General features: G+C 41.2%; 1 protein-coding gene across 3 annotated transcripts in view; it reads left to right on the plus strand.

The window, feature by feature from the left end:
* Window positions 1–19,663, plus strand: part of LRCH1 (leucine rich repeats and calponin homology domain containing 1) — a 236,885-nt gene that overhangs the window by 194,457 nt on the left and 22,765 nt on the right. For 2 of the 3 annotated variants that reach the window (XM_056562089.1, XM_056562087.1), the window contains one exon: window positions 9,011–9,264. The exons of the other annotated variant lie outside the window; for it this stretch is intronic. In XM_056562089.1, the coding sequence (XP_056418064.1) occupies window positions 9,011–9,217 (207 nt within the window). In that variant the 3' untranslated portion in view covers window positions 9,218–9,264. The remainder of the gene's footprint in view (window positions 1–9,010; window positions 9,265–19,663) is intronic. 3 annotated transcript variants of the gene reach the window in all.

The following is a 19,663-nucleotide window of genomic DNA, read 5'->3' on the forward strand; positions in this document are numbered from 1 at the left end:
AATGCAAGAGAACTCTGGTTAAATAACCCCACCCGAGTTCTCATTCGTTCAGAGCATTAAATGGATTATTCACCATAAGGTCATTTTAGTACGTACCTGCCAGACAGTAATGGACATGCTTAGGAAGGATCTGTGCTGGTCTTGGGGCTAAATGGCTATGTTGTGAGATTACCATAACATTGTGGCTAGTTTTTTGTGAACTGGTATTTCCTGTTTGAGTTTTTCTTTTTTGCCTACAAATACCATAATTCCATTTTCCTCCTTCCCACACATCAACCATTGAAACATAAAAGAGCTGCATCCATTCAAAAGCCCTGTGGCTTTCAATCAGGGTGCCAACAGCTGTTGCATTAGTTAGATCCCTCTCCCACCAAGCGATCCCTCCACCCATTGAAGCAGACAGGCTCCCTGTCATCAGCTGACTAGTGAGTCAGGTCTCGGCCACATTGCAACCTGGGAAAAATCTGAGACAACAGCCATTTTGTATGCTGTTAAAAATAAATATTGGGGTGAAAATCACAGAAGAATTGTGAGAAAACCGTCACACACAGGTACAGACTAACTACACTAAACACACTTATGAACTACACTAAATTTAAATAGTCGTAGCATAGTCAAATAAAAAAAAAATAATGGAATACCCCTTAAACTATTCCCTATCCAGGGAGAATAGCAAACTGCTCTGAACATCCTAGTGTGTGAATACACACATAAACTGAAAAATACAAAAACAAATAAATGGAAATTACAGGAGCATGGCTATGCTGCAGTGGGTGGGTGGATAGCAGAGTGAAAGGGATTTACCGAAGTAATACTATCTAGCACTGCTCTATCCTACGCAGTACAGGAGGCAAGCTCTATTGACTTACTATAGAACCTATCTACTGCAATGAGTAAGGTAGAGCACCGAGCTGGGGAGCGAAGCACTCAGCTGTGCACTTCTCCCAGCTCTATATAGCGATTGATGGGGGTCTGAACTTCCGATCAAAACTTTTGAAACATCTCTGTGGCATGTCAAAAGTATTTTTAGTGACTAACGTTTTAAAGGGTATATCTCATCATAGGCAAGCCATTTAAAAATGAGGCAATCAACTGGTGCTCCCGACACCTCCAGTGAACAGATAACCAGGCAATTTCTCTGCAGTGCCCACTGCAGGGGAGCAGTACTATTACATGGTGGCCATTCAGTCTGTATAATACAAGTACAATGATAATGTACAATGATAATGCATTTATTACAATAGGGCATTCTCTATGCCTAAAGGAAAAAAGTTTATACATAAGTACAGATGAGGATTCTTTACTGTAAAAGCAGTAAGACTAGGGAACTCTGCCAGAGAGTGGTTATTGTGAACCTAATAAAAGAGTTCAAAAGAGGCCTGGATGCATTTCAATAATATTCCAAGTTAGAGTAAAAAAATAAGAAATAATGAATAATCTTTATTAAAACCTAATTTAAAAGTGGAGGAACTCTTCTCCAGAGGGGTGAAAAAAAGACAAATAAAGTGTCACTCCAGTGTCACAAATTGCCTACACACAAATGTAAATATGGCACCCATTAGAACCGTCCTTATAAGTTCACACAATACAAAACATAGCAGCAATACAATGTACAGAAAGTAACATCACACACTCAAAGTGCCAATACATCACCGTACATAATGGTTCTAATGGGTGCCATATTTACATTTGTCTGTTCTGACTGATATAGAAGGGTCCAGAGTGATGTCTATACAGTACATATGGACAGACATATGGACAGGGTATGTCTTCATAAAACAACCCCTGTAATGGCATTGTACTACAAATTACTTATGAGTAATGCTGTATGGTGGCTTTGTGCAAGACCATTTTGTTTTGTGAACTGATGAACTGTGAAATTAGCCAACAGGTACATAAAATAACAATGAATACTCTTGTTTTTCACCTTTCGTGTAGTTATTAGTTAATGCGATTACGATTTGACATGGAGCGAAGTTTTCTGGTAACCAGGAGCATATTTACCCCTTTTGATTAATGATTAATACTAAATTATAAATAAATCATAGTAAACCAATAAAACTGGCACAGTGTCAAAGATCCACACACAACTTTATTACCACAGATGCCTTCATGCAGTTCTGTGTTGTAACTTTTTGGAAAAATGCGTCAAATAAAATCCATGTGTGCAGCTAAAAGTGTGACCCCAGCAGAAAATAAAAGTTCAAAATATGTACATATCATGCGTATGCATCTGTTTATATGCACATAAATTGAAGGGACCACAAAAAGTAATAAGAATAAAAAATTAAACAATTTATAAATTACAGGGATTATACAGCATGAAAGTGAGTGTACCCCTAGCTTTGTATATTTTCTGAAAGCAGACAACCTTATGGATACAGTTTTCTTGACATGCTGTTGAATCTTATATCCTAAATAAAACAATATAAAATTATTTATTAACATTTGCAAAATTGTATATACCACAAGTGTCTAAATTGCCTCTCTAGGACAGAGACCATGCAATGTTTAGCCTTTACCCATAAATGTAATATAGGTAGTGCACACTGAAAATAGTTACTATGCTTCTTGAGAGAAAGATTTTCTGGAAGTCTGGGGCTCAGAAGTTGGTGCAAATTTTAAACAAATATCCTGCCGACAGAAGCCTTATTTGAGGTACGCTTTAATAATTTATTCATGCAACCACCTTTACTCAACTTTGAATTACAGGGGTACTCCAGTGGAAAACAAGTTTTCGTATTTTTTAATCAACTGGTGCCAAAAAGTTAAACAGATTTGTAAATTAGCAAAGAGAAGATGTGATATTTGGCACTGCTCCTATTGGCTAGGCTGGATTGTACGGCGGGCGTGTGACTTGGATAAACCGATAGAGATATGGTGGTGCTCTGACGTTTCAGCAAGGTATCAATCTTCAATGCAGTAGAGAATAGAATAACATCGGCATTTGTATACTTCTATTTAAAAATCTTAATCCTTCCAGTACTTATCAGCTGCTGTATGCTCCACAGGAAGTTGGGATGTTCTTTTCAGTCTGACCACAGTGCTCTCTGCTGACACCTCTGTCCATGTCAGGAACTGTCCGGAGTAGGAGCAAATCCTCATAGCAAACCTCTCCTGATCTTGACAGTTCCTGACACGAAGAGAGGTGTCAGCAGAGAGCACTGTGGTCAGACATAAAAGACCTACACAACTTCCTCTGTAGTATTCAGCAGCTGATAAGTACTGTTATTTTTTTTCATATCAACTGGTGACAGAAAGCTAAACAGATTTGTAAATTACTTCTATTTAAAAATCTTAAAGGGGTATTCTGGGCAAAAACATCTTATCCGTTACGCCCCCTCCTATAGGAATGAATGGAGGGGGCGTAGCGTGACTTCACGTCCCCGTCTCGGAAGCCCGACGGTTTCCGAAACTTCATATACAGCTACGCATAGAATGCGGGCTGCTGCAGGGAGATCGCAGGGGGTCCCAGCAGCGGGCCCCCCCACGATCAGACATCTTATCCCCTATCCTTTCGATAGGGGATAAGATGTTTTTGCCTGGAATACCCCTTTAAGATTTTTAAATAGAAGTAATTTACAAATTTGTTTAGCTTTCTGCCACCAGTTGATATGAAAAAAATAGTTCCCACCAGAGAACCCTTTTAAACAGTGACTATAAGCAACACTGCTCAGATGTTCAACATTGTGCTTGCTTGAGTAAACACTTTATATAAATAAAATGTACTCTACAAAATAAATACATACCACGTCTACAATTATTGTTATCTGTGCTAAAGTGTACCTCTGACGGCAGGATATGTGTTTACAATACACTGCAGCTTTTGAGCCCGAGACTTGCCCAGATACTATTGTGATCTGGAGGTGGATGTGCCGTTAGTCCTATAGACTTGCATGGGACGTAAGAATCAATGGCCTCAGGTTACTATAATTTCATCATACATTTCACTGGTAAAACAACTTAAGTGCATGAACTCTCTTTATAGATGTCTTTGTTCATTTAAGCATTAAAAAGTATTTTTTTTGTGAGTGTGGAAAATGTTTTTAAATTCCCCAGTAATTCAGTGTTATTATACAATAAAACTTGGTGTCCAGTTGGGTGAATACTTTCACATGCACCATATACTGTATATGTTTATATATGGCTTAAAATGATAATGATACTTTTTGTGGTATTTTTCAAAATAGTGTGTTTTGGTAGCTGTGTTTTTGCTTGTGCTTTCTCCTGTGTTTTTCCCATTTCAAATCATTTCATTCCTTCATTATGTAATTCAAAGATTTATTTTGAGAGTTCAGTCCAACGTATGTCACACTGTGCAAAATCTGTTTCGCAGCAGGAAATACGCTGCATATTCTCCGAAGAGCATACACACAAGGCTATCCGGCAGCAGCCCTGTGTGTTCATTGAGGTTTAAAGGCAGGTCCGCACACCTACTGGAAGCCCTGTGTGTATATATATATATATAAACCTACAACTAGCACCCAATAAGAATCCAGAAATATAAAGTCAAAAAATGAAAATACTTTATTTAGAACATTTCAATATACACTATATGGGACCCACCCAATTAAAACAACCCACCCTTAAAAATGAACCCCACAAAAATAGACAGGGGATAGCTCATCTCTAGATCCTAGCATACATGAAAGAATCACAAAAATACAAGGTCAAAGAAAATAATGTGGTCATGTGTCATTACCTAAGGTAGTCATACTGGGTCCTGCAAGATCACTATGCCCCCGTCGCCGCCTCAACGCGTGTTTCGTATTCTTCCTCAGGAGGCCCTGTGTGTATGCTCATTGGAGAATACGCAGTGTATTTCCTGCTGCGTAGCATGAAATACACTGCATACAACGCTGGGTGCGGGCGGCGGGGGGTCATGATGTCACAGCCACGCCCCTTCAATGCAAGTCTATGGTAGGGGATGTGACGTCCACCACGCCCCCTCCCATAGACTTGCATTGAAGGGGCGTGGTGTGACGTCACAAGGGGAGTGGCCATGACGTCACGACTCTTGCCGCTCTCACACAGCATTCTTAACGAACGCTGAGTGCTTCACAGAGATACCCCTTTAAGGGCATGAAAACTCAGCACAAGAAATGCACCAAAAAATAAATAAATATCATACACGTGTTTTTTAGGTATAAACAAATGAAGGTCTACAGGAAAAACAAACTGGAAAGAAAAAGACACAAACAAAGCATTGTTTGTAGTGTATTTTAAAAAACGCTGGAAAAATGTCCATAAAACAGTCTGTGTGACAATTCTTTTTACCTCTCAAGACATTGGTCAGCCGGCAGCTTAACGCATTGTTTTGAGAGGTAAAAAAAATCCTATTAATTGGTAGACGTCCTATTAAATTGGAGATAAATAATGGAAGCAAAGTGGTGCATGAACAACCTACGATCATCCTTGCGGCCCTGCTTGCACAATAGTCTGTTCATGTAATAGGCCCCCTAAGTGAGTGCTGATCTAAGAAACCTAATAGTTACATTTACTTACGACTACAATGAAATGTTATGATCTGTAGTGAACAAAATGGCCTAGCTCACTAGCTGATGTTTTCTTAGATTAAATAATTGAACTGCTTTGCATTGCCAACCATATCCACAAGGAGGTGCAGTGAACCCACCAATAAAGTCCACAATAGATCTTATTGTGTTTCCATAGATGTTCTCAGTAAATTGTTTTTAGAGAGCACAAGAAGTAAACAACAAAAACATTAGTTGTTCTTTATGGCTGGGTTCACACTAAGAAAATAAGATTCTTATCTAAATGAAAGATGCAGTCATCACCAGACGACTCCATCTCTGTATAACTACTTGAAATCTCCTGGCTAAGGGGGCTCACAGATGTAACAAACTTTACATTTAACGCCTGAGAGACCATAAAGCTGCAAACGTTAAACTGAGATTGAAATAATAATTTTGATATTCATCTGGCGACAGGATACCTGTTTAAAGGGGTACTCGGCCCCCAGACATCTTATCCCCTATCCAAAGGATAAGGGATAAGATGTCCGATTGCTGGGGTCCCACCGCTGGAGACCCCTGTGATCTAAGCTGCAGCACCCCAGACATCCGGTGCACGGAGCGAACTTCACTCTGTGCCACATGACTGGCGATGCGGGGCAGAGCCTCATGACGTCACAGTCACGCCTCGCTCGTGATGTCATGGCCACTCCCCCTCAATGCAAGTCTATGGGATGGGGCGTGCTGGCTGTCACCCCCCCTCCCATAGACTTGCATTGAAGGGGCGTGGCTGTGATGTCACCAGCGGGGCTTGGCCGTGATGTCACGAGCCTCCAGCGCTGCACCCGCCGCTCTAAACGAATGCTGGGTGCATGCCCCGCCCCCTCGTGACATCCCAGCCCGCACCCGCAATGCAATATCTATGGGAGGGGGGCGTGGGACACCTTCAAATATCCTGGCAACTTTGCAGCCCCAGACTTGCCGGCTGCTAAAGCAATGAGGATATGGATTTGCCAGAAGCCCCATCCCGCTGCATATTTTGCTACAGGTTTTCTGCAACTGATTTTGCTACAAGGGGTATCAAAATTTGTTGTGGAAAATCTGCAGCTAAATATGCATGTGTGAATGCTCCCATCTACAGTAAGTTTCCCACTGAAGGTTTAAGCCGCGTCTGCGGTGGAATCTCCAAAGTGGAAAATCTGCAGCAGATCCCATTGAAGTCAATAAAGTCTGCTGCTAATCCCACATCTTTTCCGAATCGTATATCTCACCGGAAGCGCCGCCCTTGTTAACGTACCTTAAGGAATATGTTCACATGTTGTATTTTGCTGCTGATGATTTTCTTTCCCATTGACCTCAATGGGTAGGAAATTCAGCTGCAGAAAATTAGCAGCAAATTACGCACATGTGAGCCTACCCGGGGGTACGTCCATAGGGCTGCATCTTCTATGAAGGAAACCCGCAGAAGGTCTGGCCATGTAAACATACCCTGAAATAGCTTATTCTATTGAATGCTAAGGTTTTCTGCATAATGATCTGTAATGCATCTTAATGTTACGTTACAGGTGTTATTGAGCCGTCCATTTTTTGAAGCCTGATAATGTTTTTTTTATATCTCTAATATGAGCTGTTAGTCAGTATGATAATCAATAAAGGAATATAAGAACTTTGGGGGAGATTTATCAAAACCTGTCCAGAGGAGAAGTTGCAGAGTTGCCCATAGCAACCAATCAGATCACTTCTTTCATATTTTGAAAAAGCAATCAGATTGGTTGCTATGGGCAACTGGGCAACCTTTCCTCTGCACAGGTTTTGATAAATATCCCCTTTTATATATACTGAATACAGTGATCCCTTAACTTACAATGGCCTCAACATACAATAGTTTCAACATACAATGGTCTTTTCTGGACCATTGTAACTTGAAACCAGACTCAACATACAATGCTATGGAATCGGCGAAACGTGTCAATGACTGGAAGAACCGACCAATCAGAATGGGCATTCACTGGTAAAACCCGTGTAATCGTAAAGTGCATGCACTGACTGGTGTCTGGTAGCGCCCCCTACAGTACAGGGAGGTATTACATGTTCTGTACTCTTTACCTCTGCCAGGGTTAGCTGCTCCTTTGGACACCAGGTGAGGGCGGCTCCATTTTCCTTTTTTTAGGACACTGTGTGTTCTGTACAGGACCCTAAAGAAGCTTCTGTCCTCTACATAGACCAGTGTTTCCCAAAGAGGGTGCCTCCAGCTGTTGCAAAACTACAACTCCCAGCATGCCCGGACAGCCGAAGGCATGCTGGGAGTTGTAGTTTTGCAACAGTTGGAGGCACTCTGGTTGGGAAACAATGACATAGACAGTGATTTACAGCTCCCAGCAGATCTTTATTACTTTTATATGTAAGGATTTGCTTTATCTATATTAGTTATCTACTTATTTATCTTTAATCCTCACTTTTTCCTATTTTTGGATGACATTTTGTGCCTTCAGAACCAATTACCAGGTTTCCATAGAGTTCTGGTCTCAACATACAATGGTTTCAACATACAATGGTCGTCTTGGAACCAATTAATATTGTAACTTGAGGGACCACTGTATATTTGTACATTTAGTTTTTACTATCTGATTTGATATATTTTTTTAATTTGATTTTGAGGCAGCTATCTTGCTGAGATTTGCCTTATAGCAGCCGCCTAGACATAGATAAAATCAGTCAAAACCTATTGATGTATGGAGGGGTGGGGTGGGATGTGTCCATCACTTCTTGTTAACGGTGTGGTCCTGTGTTATCTGCCCCCCAGATATCATCATAGTGGTGTGACAGAGCAGCCATCGAAACCCCCTGAGTAGTAGTTGTCATGCCACGAGGAAGCTGCGGTAAACCATACATGTTAGCAGGTCTCTTACGGGCTGGATGTGATGAGGATATACCCCTTGTAGGCTGTCATTGAGTATAATGTGTCCCCGCAGCCTCCAGCAGTAGCAGTCCCAGTCTGATAATACAAGTATCTGTGTTCTTCGCTCATATATTTAAACGTCTTTTAACCAGAAGACCATTTGTGAAGCGATAAATCATAAAACGTAGCTGGGGGACATGGACTGTAAAGAAACACATCATCTCTCGGCTGTGTCATCCCATCTCTGTTCATGTCCCATCATTACGCTTATTGCTGTGTGTCATTTATGCAGTCCTTTATTGTGGCGATAAGTATGATTTTTTTTGTCAGCATAGCCACCCACCAGTATCCGCTTATTCCCAGCAACACATGGATGCTATGAATGTACTCCATCCATTCTGTATGTACTTGGCACACACATATATAGACATTTTCTAAAGACTTTGCCTGTGGGCTCCTACTTCATCATTTGTGCTCTAGTAATTTACTGGCTTAGAGGCTTCTGCTGTTGTGGAAATCACATATAGCAGACCTTCTATAATCTTAACCCCCTAGGATATTAAATATTCTCTATGTGTGTTGTCTTTTTAATGTTGTGCCCTGTTTTCTTCTGTTCTGATGGCTGCCCTTCGGATAGGCCGACCTCTGCTCTCCAAATGACATCCTGCAGTTGAATATTCGTCACACTCAAAAGACTGTTGATGCTCTTCTGGCCATGGGAGAGAAAATCCCACCTTCATCTACTTTCCCTTTCTCCTGGGACCTGATAGGCTTTTTTCTCTTGCACATACTCCTCTTTGTATTCATGTATCTAAGTTATCATTGGAATGCAGTGTCGGCATAACCTATTTGCATGTGCACACTTGCATCTGTAGCTCGGGATCTTTAAAGGTACACGTCTTATTCTCCTTTAGCTCACGCTTTTAAGGCACTTTTTGTGGCTTCACTGGCTCTTATAGATGCAGCATTGTGCATTGTGTATATTTTACTGTCACAATTTCTGTAAAGTTACCAGGAACGGCACATCGGGCCCTTCAGCAGATTAACATTCTTAGCCTGTAGAGAAAATTGAAAACTTCAGGCTTTGGCTTAGTGCAGTGACCAGATGTTACATTGCGGTCTATGGAAGTATACAACATGCCGTCCCCACCACTTGGTGGGTTATTTAAAAAATGCAGCATGCCCCATTGGCGGCTCATTTTGATGCAGACTTCCCTATTGACTTAAATGATGAAAACCACAGAATTGAAAACCCTGCACTAATAGCATAGCTATTGCAAATGTACTCAAGGGGAGCAAAAGCAAGCCCCATGAATGTTCCTTATTCCTAAGTCCCAGTGGCAGATTGCCATATACCCGTCAGATTGTTAGGAAACTGAAACTTAGAAAGTGTATCAGCAGACCTTTACATGTTTTATTTTGTTTTATATTATTTGGCTTCAATGAACATCAGACATTTTGTAAACATCAAAAACAACATTTTACTTTTATCTTCAATTTTTAAAACAATATCTTAAATCTATAGAGACAGAAATGACAAAATTTTTGTTTTTATTCATTTTGGTAAGAAGTCTTTCTTGGCATTTTTTTTTAGCACTAAAATGTAATATATTTGTATAGTTAAAGGGGTATTCCAGGAAAAAACTTTTATGTATTTATATATATATATATATATATATATATTTATTTATTTATATATATATATTTTTTTTTTTACTTCTATTAAAAAATCTTAATCCTTCCAATAATTATCAGCTGCTGAAGTTGAGTTGTTCTTTTCTGTCTGGCAACAGTGCTCTCTGCTGACATCTTTGCTTGTCTCGGGAACTGCACAGAGTAGAAGAGGTTTGCTATGGGGATTTGCTTCTACTCTGGACAGTTCCCGAGACACGTGTCATCAGAGAGCAGTTAGACAGAAAAGAACAGCTCAACTTCAGCAGCTCACAAGTACTGAAAGGATTAAGATTTTTTAATAGAAGTAATTTACAAATCTGTTTAACTTTCTGGAGCCAGTTGATATATAAAAAAAAGTTTTTTCCTGGATAACCCCTTTAAACTATGAACGATACATTGCATTAGTTATTTTTATTTTATTTGTTTCTTTCTTTATAATAAATAAGCAAGTAACTCCATTACAGGTGTAAGCCATGTAAAACGCCAAGGTTCTCCTGTGCTGTTTGTGGCTTGGGCACAGCATGAACTGCATTCAGCTCCTGCAGATGAGGATGAGCATGGCAGCATGCTGTCTGTCTGGCAACCATAATCACCTTCCCATGCTGGTCATTAATACTCTGTGCATGCGGCAAACTAGTGCCATGCTATTGACGCATAGCATGACATTCATTTAATAATATTATTGCAAAAAATGTCTAGAATCTTGTATTTGCATTAATTGTTACAATGACCTTTTTCTGAGCATATTAAGCATTATGTAAATGAAGTAAGTAAACATTTGAATCCCCCTGTTGCAAGCAATGCATGGCTGCCTTAATAAGCAGCAAGAGGGATTCAGATCTTTATGAATAAAGATTCAATTCATCCATAAGAAGAGAATTTCAAGATCATTTGGGATGTAAAGATAACATCACTTTAAATGCTACCAGCTATAGGTATGCAATATGCAGCATTCAAAACGAATATGTAAATATAATGTAAAGAAAATATTGAAATAAATGCTATTTTTTACTAAGGCTGAGTTCACACATTGGAAAATTTACCAGCATATTTTATTTTACGCGTACATTTTTGTACATAATCAACAGTAAAACAGTCCCTTTTTTTAAAGCCATTTTTTTGTCGATTACAGATAAAAATGCGCTCATACAGTAAGATACATTAGTACATTTTCCGATGTGTAAACGTACCCTTATGCCGGTTTTACACTAGTATAATACAGCTGTCAGTTTAAAGGGGTACTCCGGTGAAAACCTTTTTTCTTTTAAATCAACTGGTGGCAGAAAGTTAAACATATTTGTAAATTAGTGCATGAGAAGACAAAGAAAAGTCGGCACTCACCGGGTTTCCAATTCAGCAGATTTTATTGCACGTTGCTCACAGCCGTAGTACAATTCTCGGGGAGACGACGGATGGTACAAGGGGGGTACCACAGAGAGGCTCTCTGTGGTACCCCCCTTGTACCATCCGTCGTCTCCCCGAGAATTGTACTACGGCTGTGAGCAACGTGCAATAAAATCTGCTGAATTGGAAACCCGGTGAGTGCCGACTTTTCTTTGTCTTCTCATGCACTGATGGTATATTCTACATGAGTCCGAGCACCACCGTACCCCCACTCCGCTACAGTGACTTAGTGTCCACCCGCTTTCAGGTTCAGAAATTAGCAGTGCCGAACTACTCATCTATACGCTACAATATTTGTAAATTACTTCTATTAAAAAATCTTAATCCTTCCTGTACTTATTAGCTGCTGAATACTACAGAGGAAATTCTTTTCTTTTTGGAATGCTCTCTGATGACATCACGAGCACAGTGCTCTCTACTGACATTATTATAATAAGAATAACGCTTTATTTATTGTTGTTCTTAGTGGGATTTGAACCCAAGTCCCCAGCACTGCAAGGCAGCAGTGCTAACCACTGAGCCGCCATGCTGCCCTTAGCATACATCTGCTATGCATGGTTGCTAAAATGGACAGAGATGTCAGCAGAGAGCACTGTGCTCGTGACGTCATCAGTGTTCCAAAAAGAAAGGAATTTCCTCTGTAGAATTCAGCAGCTAATAAGTACTGGAAGGATTAAGATTTTTTAATAGAAGTAATTTACAAATATGTTTAACTTTCTGCCACCAGTTGATTTAAAAGAAAAAAGGTTTTCACCGGAGTACCCCTTTAAGTCATAAACATTTGGCTAGGCTGGGATTTGCAGAGGTAACATGGTCACAAAATCACAACTATATGACACTTACGTTAAACCAAAGACTAGGATTTTAAGGTTAGTTGTTTTTTTTTTTTTTTTTTTTTTTACGGAAAGAAAAAAGCATTGAGTGGTTTCATAGGCACATTTTTTTTTTATATAGTTTTTTTGAGCCAAAAAAGGGTATCTAGTAACAAGGTTTTAACCCCTCAAACCCCTTATGATCAGAGTTTGTTTCTACTTGGTTGCTGAGAGAGACGTCCTGCTGTAGTTTTTTTTTTTTTCCTATTCATCTATAGCTATTTCTTATACTACTGTCCTCGTTCTGTGTATTAAGACAGTACATGTACAGTAGCACTGTTTTTACTGCACAGAGTGTGTGCACAGTGCACCAGCTGATTCTAAAGCACAAGCAGCTTATCTTTCCATTAGCTCTTCTTACACCATGTCACAGCCGAGCGGCTCCCCTCCGGCATTGGTCACACTGTGTGATAGACACTAGTGCTGCTCAGACCCTGTGATAGTTACAGCCAAGCCTCTCTCCTTCAGAACTACTCAGGCCTGTGTTTTCCAAGCAGGGTGCCTCCAGCTGTTGCAAATCTACAACTCCCAGTATGCCCGGACAGACCAAGACCTCCAGATGTTGATAAACTACAACTCCCAGTATGCCCAGACAGCCGAAGGCCTCATGCTGTTGCTAAACTACAACTCCCAGTATGCCCGGACAGCCGAAGGCCTCACGCTGTTGCTAAACTACAACTCCCAGTATGCCCGGACAGCCAAAGGCCTCACGCTGTTGCAAATCTACAACTCCCAGTATGCCCGGACAGACCAAGACCTCCAGATGTTGATAAACTACAACTCTCAGTATGCCCAGACAGCCGAAGGCCTCATGCTGTTGCTAAACTACAACTCCCAGTATGCCCGGACAGCCGAAGGCTGTCCGGGCATGCTAGGAGTTGTAGTTTTGCAACAGCTGGAGGCACCCTGGTTGGGAAACACTGACTATCAACCACTGGCTTCTCTTCTTTACTAAAGCATTTATAATTATTAATTATTTTTATGTACATTACTTTACAAAAAAAGAAACCCTCAATCTCCTGAAAATTGTTTCTGGGTATTGCAGATAATGTTTTTTTAAATAAATAAAGAATTAGGCTCTTGCAAAATAGAAAATGAACATATACTGGTGTCCCACCTCAGCCACTGATTGTCAGGTCCGTGTGCCAACATCATACAAGGAAGTGCTGAGCAGCAGGGACCGACACGCTGGCTAGGTTTACACTGTGTCAGCGCTCCCGTTAGTCGTATCTATTGGCATTCTGCTTTTTGAAACATATGAGCTATTTTGAGTGGACTCAAAAGCATGGACTGTTGTACTTTAGAGTCTGGTTAAAATATTGCCTACCGTACATCCATTAAAATCAATAGGGTCCGCATGTTTACGGTATACTTGGCTTCCTGTTTTCAGTGGGATGCTGACAGAGATGATTAATGGCACTAATGTGGTGTAACCTAGCCTAAGCCTGATACTGTAAAAAAAAAAAAAAAAAAGTACCCCCACAATACCCCTTTAAAGGCACCTACTCATGAAATTGCCTTTGGGATTATTTTTTTCTAAAAGCAACACTGTAGCATAGAGCATAAGTGCTAGGCCAGGACCAGGGGTTTTGAATCCTGGACATATGCTTAATAGTTATATAGTTTTGAATCCATCTAATAATTATGACAAGCATGCTGTAGTTAAAAACAATACAAGATGGGAATTCTTTTTTTAAACCATGACATATGGGTAGCATGTTAAAGGGGTACTACCGTGCTGACAACTTATCCCCTATCTAAAGGATAGGGGATAAGTTGCCTAATCGTGCGGGGTCCCCCCGCTGGTCCCCCCACGCAGCACCCCGCTCTCACCAGGCACCGGAGCGAACATCGCTCCGGGTCTGATGACTGCCGATCACGGGGCAGGAGTATCGTGACGTCACGGCTCCGCCCCATGTGACGTCACGCTCCGCCCCCTCAATGTAAGTCTATGGCAGGGGGCGAGACAGCTGTCTCGTGCCTGCCATAGACTTGCATTTAGGGGGAGGAGCGTGACGTCACAGGGAGGCGGAGCTGTGACGTCACGATCACCGGCCCCGTCATCAGACCCAGAGCGGATGTTCGCTCCGGGGCCTGATGAGAGCGGGGTGCTGCGTGCGAGATCAGGGGGGTCGCCAGCGGCGGGACCCCTCGCGATCAGGCAACTTATCCCCTATCCTTTAGATAGGGGATAAGTTGTCAGCACGGTAGTACCCCCTTTATCCAGTTCACAGACTGACAGATCAGTTGCTTAGAAAAAATTTTTACTCACTTACACCTATGACAAGTGCTACTCCTATTCTTATTCCCTTTAAAAGGTACTCCGCCCCTAGATATCTTATCTCCTATCCAAAGCATAGGGGATAAGATGACTGATCGCGGGATCCCGCTGCTGGAGACCCCCGCAATATCAGCTACTGCACCCCAGACATCCGGTGCAAGGAGCAAACTTCACTCCATGCCGGATGACTGGTGATTCGGGGCCACGCCCGCTCGTGATGTCTCAATGCAAATCTATAGTCCCAAAGCAAATTGGACATAATGTCACACCAAACTCCAAAAATGGACTTCACACCCTGGAAAAAATAACTGAAATCAGTTGCTTCCTATAACCATCAATAAGCTTCTTACACCTCTCAGCCGGAATGTTGGACCACTCTTCCTTTGCAAACTGCTCCAGGTCGCTCTTATTGGAAGGATGCCTTTTCCTAACAGCAATTTTAAGATCTCTCCACAGGTGTTCAATGGGATTTAGATCTGGACTCATTGCTGGCCACTTCAGAACTTTTCAGCGCTTTGTTGCCATCCATTTCTGAGTGCTTTTTGACGTATGTTTAGGGTCATTGTCCTGCTGGAAGACCCAAGGTCGCAAACCCAGCTTTCTGACACTGGGCTGTACAGTGCGACCCAAACTCCATTGGTAATCCTCAGATTTCATGATGCCTTGTACATATTCAAGGCACCCAGTTCCAGAGGCAGCAAAACCACCCCAAAAAATCATTGAACCTCCACCATATTTCACTGTAGGTACTGTGTTCTTTTCTCTGTAAGCCTCATTTCGTTTTTGGTAAACAGTAGAATGATGTGCTTTACCAAAAAGCTCTATTTTGGTCTCATCTGTCCAAAAGACGTTTTCCCAGAAGAATTTTGGCTTACTCAAGTTCATTTTGGCAAAATGTAGTCTTGCTTTTTTATGTCTCTGTGTCAGCAGTGGGGTCCTCCTGGGTCTCCTGCCATATTCTTTAATTTCATTTAAATGTCAACGGATAGTTCCCGCTGACACTGATGCTCCCTGAGCCTGCAGGACGGCTTGAATATCTTTTAGAACTTGTTTGGGGCTGCTTATCCACCATCCGGAATATCCTGCGTTGATACCTTTCATCAATTTTTCTCTTCCGTCTGAACCCAGGGAGATTAGCTACAGTGACATGAGTTGCAAACTTCTCGGTAATGTTGTGCACTGTGGACAAAGGCAAATCTAGATCTCCGGAGATGGACTTGTAACCTTGGGATTGTTGATATTTTTCCATACTTTTGGTTCTCAAGTCCTCAGACAGTTCTCTTCTCCTCTTTCTGTTGTCCATGCTTAGTTTGGCACACAGAGACACACAATGACTGAGTCTTTGTGTGTCTCCTTTTTATCTGCTTTTAGGTGTGATTTTTTATATTGCCCACACCTGTTACTTGCCCCAGGTGAGTTTAAAGGAGCATCACATGCTTGAAACAATCTTATTTTTCCACAGTTTTAAAACGGTGACAATAATTTTGTCCAGCCCATTTTTGGAGTTCGGTGTGACATTATGTCCAATTTGCTTTTTTTACTCCCTTTTTTTGGTTTAGTTCCAATACACACAAAGGGAATAAACATGTGTATAGCAAAATATGTGTTACTGCAATACTTTTCTGTGAGAAATACTTCATTTTCTTGAAATTTCAGGGGTGCCAACATTTACGTCCATCTTAATCCTTCCAGTACTTAGCAGCTGCTGTATATTAAAGTGGATGTTATGTAACCACAGTCTAACCACAGTGCTCTCTGTTGACACCTCTGTCCCTGTCAGGAACTGTCCAGAGCAGGAGCAAATACCTGAAATGGACAGAGGTGTCAGCAGAGAGCACTGTGGTCAGAACTACACAACTTCCTCTGAAGCATACAGCAGCTGATAAATCCTGGAAGGCTTAACATTTTTAAATATAATTAATTTACAAATCTGTATAACATTCTAGCACCAAATGATTTGAATACATCCCCCCCCCCCCTCCTCTGGAGTACCCCTTTTTTTTTTTTTACATTAACGTTTTATTAAAAGTACAAAGTCCAAGTAAATTACAAAAACACCATCAATAAACATGCATCGTAGGAAACGCGGTTGTCGATAGGGTACACACATATGATGCGTACCATCACTATATAAATTCAGGTATTCAGTAACAAGACAGGATGTTGAATACATTAAAGTGAATAGTTAAAGACATGACAATTCAAACATCAACTAGTCAACTCAAGGTACATGGTCCAAGCTTCTATGTGATCAGGGTAGGTACAATCAACAACAATGTGGTTGGTGTAAGCAACATATGGGAAGAAGAGGAGATGAGGACAGAAAGAAGGAGGAAGAAGAGACAGGAAGGGGTTCCAAAGGGACAGAAGGGAATGGGAACGAGGAAGACTACTAGGTTCGTAAGAAAGAGGTTGTTAGACTTACCCAGCGGGTCAGGAGGGCTTCAGAACAACATGGCAAAGCAATGAGGGGAGTACCCCTTTTATATTGCAGATTTAGAAAAGGTCTTTATATTTAGCTATTCTCTTATTAACTGGAGCTCTGCATTCAATATATAGCATCTTCTTGTTACACATCCTTTTCCCTATATATCTTGCTCTCGCCTAATACAACGCCTACATATTCTGTAGGTTTCGATCTCATGTGTAATGCATTTTCAGTTGTGTAAATGCCACATTGGTGTTTCCAAACCCCTGGGAGAGCACTTTAGGGACACGTGCCCTTTTCATATGGCAGAAAAGATGACAGATAGGTCATGGTTCCGCTGTTATTCGGCCGCCTTAGTTGCAAATACTTCACTACTTATGATGTGATTACTGCCGTGGGCTTTTAATTAACAATAAAGCCTTTAATACAAGATCAAGGAACTAACAAAAGGCACACTTCAATAGAAAGATATAATCATTATTTGCTTTGGAGAAGCTGACACTTACCCGTAATAGTAAGCAGTGGCAGAAAGTATTGTATGCATATTTTCTTGCAAAGGGTCATCTGATTTAGAGTTCTTTTTTTTTTTGCATTGTCTTAGGATATACACCTTAAAGGGGTACTCTGGCCCTAGACATCTTATCCCCTATCGAAAGGATAGAGGACAAAATGTCTGATCGCGGTAGTCAGGATGCGGGCATCATGACGTCACGACCATGCCCCCTAAATGCAAGTATATGGAAGGGGGAGTGACATCTTCACACCCCCTCTCATAGAATTATATTGAGGGGGCATGACTCGACATCATGAGGGCATAGCCGTGACATCACGACCTCAGCTGCCTGCTCTAAGTGTTCCAAACAAAATGTTCTGAATGCTGGGGCAGCGGAGTACCCCATTTAAAGGGGTATTCCAGGAATTTTTATTTTTTTATATCAAATGGTTCCAGAAAGTTAAACAGATTTGTAAATTACTTCTATTAAAAAAATCTTAATCCTTCCAATAATTATCAGCTGCTGAAGTTGAGTTGTTCCTTTCTGTCTGGCAACAGTGCTCTCTGCTGACATCTCTGCTTGTCTCGGGAACTGCACAGAGTAGAAAAGGTTTGCTATGGGGATTTGCTTCCACTCTGGGCAGTTACATAGTTACATAGTTACATAGTTAGTACGGTCGAAAAAAGACATATGTCCATCAAGTTCAACCAGGGAATTAAGGGGTAGGGGTGTGGCGCGATATTGGGGAAGGGATGAGATTTTATATTTCTTCATAAGCATTAATCTTATTTTGTTCCAGGAATGTATCTAATCCTGTTTTAAAGCTGTTAATTGTTCCTGCTGTGACCAGTTCCTGAGGTAGACTGTTCCATAAGTTCACAGTTCTCATGGTAAAGAAGGCGTGTCGCCCCTTGAGACTAAACTTTTTCCTCTCCAGACGGAGGGAGTGCCCCCTCATCCTTTGGGGGGGTTTAACCTGGAACAGTTTTTCTCCATATTTTTTGTATGGGCCATTAATATACTTATATACGTTTATCATATCCCCCCTTAAACGTCTCTTCTCAAGACTAAACAATTGTAACTCCTTTAATCGCTCCTCATAGCTAAGATGTTCCATTCCCCATATTAGTTTAGTCGCGCGTCTCTGCACCCTTTCCAACTCCGCAGTGTCCCTTTTATGGACAGGTGCCCAAAACTGAACAGCATATTCCAGGTAAGGCCGTACCAATGATTTATAAAGGGGGAGTATTATGTCCCTGTCCCTTGAGTCCATGCCTCTTTTGATACATGACAATATCCTGCCGGCTTTGGAAGCAGCAGCCTGACATTGCATGCTATTTTGTAGTCTGTGATCTACAAGTACACCCAGATCCTTCTCTACCAGTGACTCTGCCAGTTTAATCCCCCCTAAGACATACGATGCATGCAGGTTATTAGTACCCAGATGCATAACTTTACATTTATCCACATTGAACCTCATTTGCCAAGTGGATGCCCAGACACTTAGTCTATCCAAGTCATCTTGTAACCTATGCACATCCTCTATAGACTGTACTGTGCTACAAAGCTTGGTGTCATCTGCAAAGATAGAAACAGAGCTGTTAATACCATCCTCTATATCATTAATAAATAAATTAAACAACAGCGGGCCCAGTACTGAACCTTGGGGTACACCACTAATAACCGGGGACCAATCAGAGTACGAATCATTGACCACCACTCTCTGGGTACGATCCATGAGCCAGTGTTCAATCCAGTTGCAAACTAAAATTTCCAAACCCAAAGACCTTAACTTACCTGTCAGACGTCTATGAGGGACAGTATCAAATGCTTTAGCAAAATCCAGAAACACTATATCCACAGCCATTCCTCTGTCAAGGCTTCTACTCACCTCTTCATAAAAGCAAATTAGATTGGTTTGACAACTTCTATCCTTAGTAAACCCATGCTGGCTATCACTTATAATACAATTATCCCCTATGTATTCCTGTGTGTAATCCCTTATAAGTCCTTCAAACAATTTACCCACAATGCACGTTAAACTTACCGGTCTATAGTTTCCTGGGGAAGACCTAGAGCCCTTTTTGAAGATTGGCACCACATTCGCCTTGCGCCAGTCCCTTGGCACAATACCAGA

Source organism: Hyla sarda, chromosome 2, assembly GCF_029499605.1.
Source record: "Hyla sarda isolate aHylSar1 chromosome 2, aHylSar1.hap1, whole genome shotgun sequence".
In the NCBI taxonomy this organism is placed as follows: domain Eukaryota; kingdom Metazoa; phylum Chordata; class Amphibia; order Anura; family Hylidae; genus Hyla; species Hyla sarda.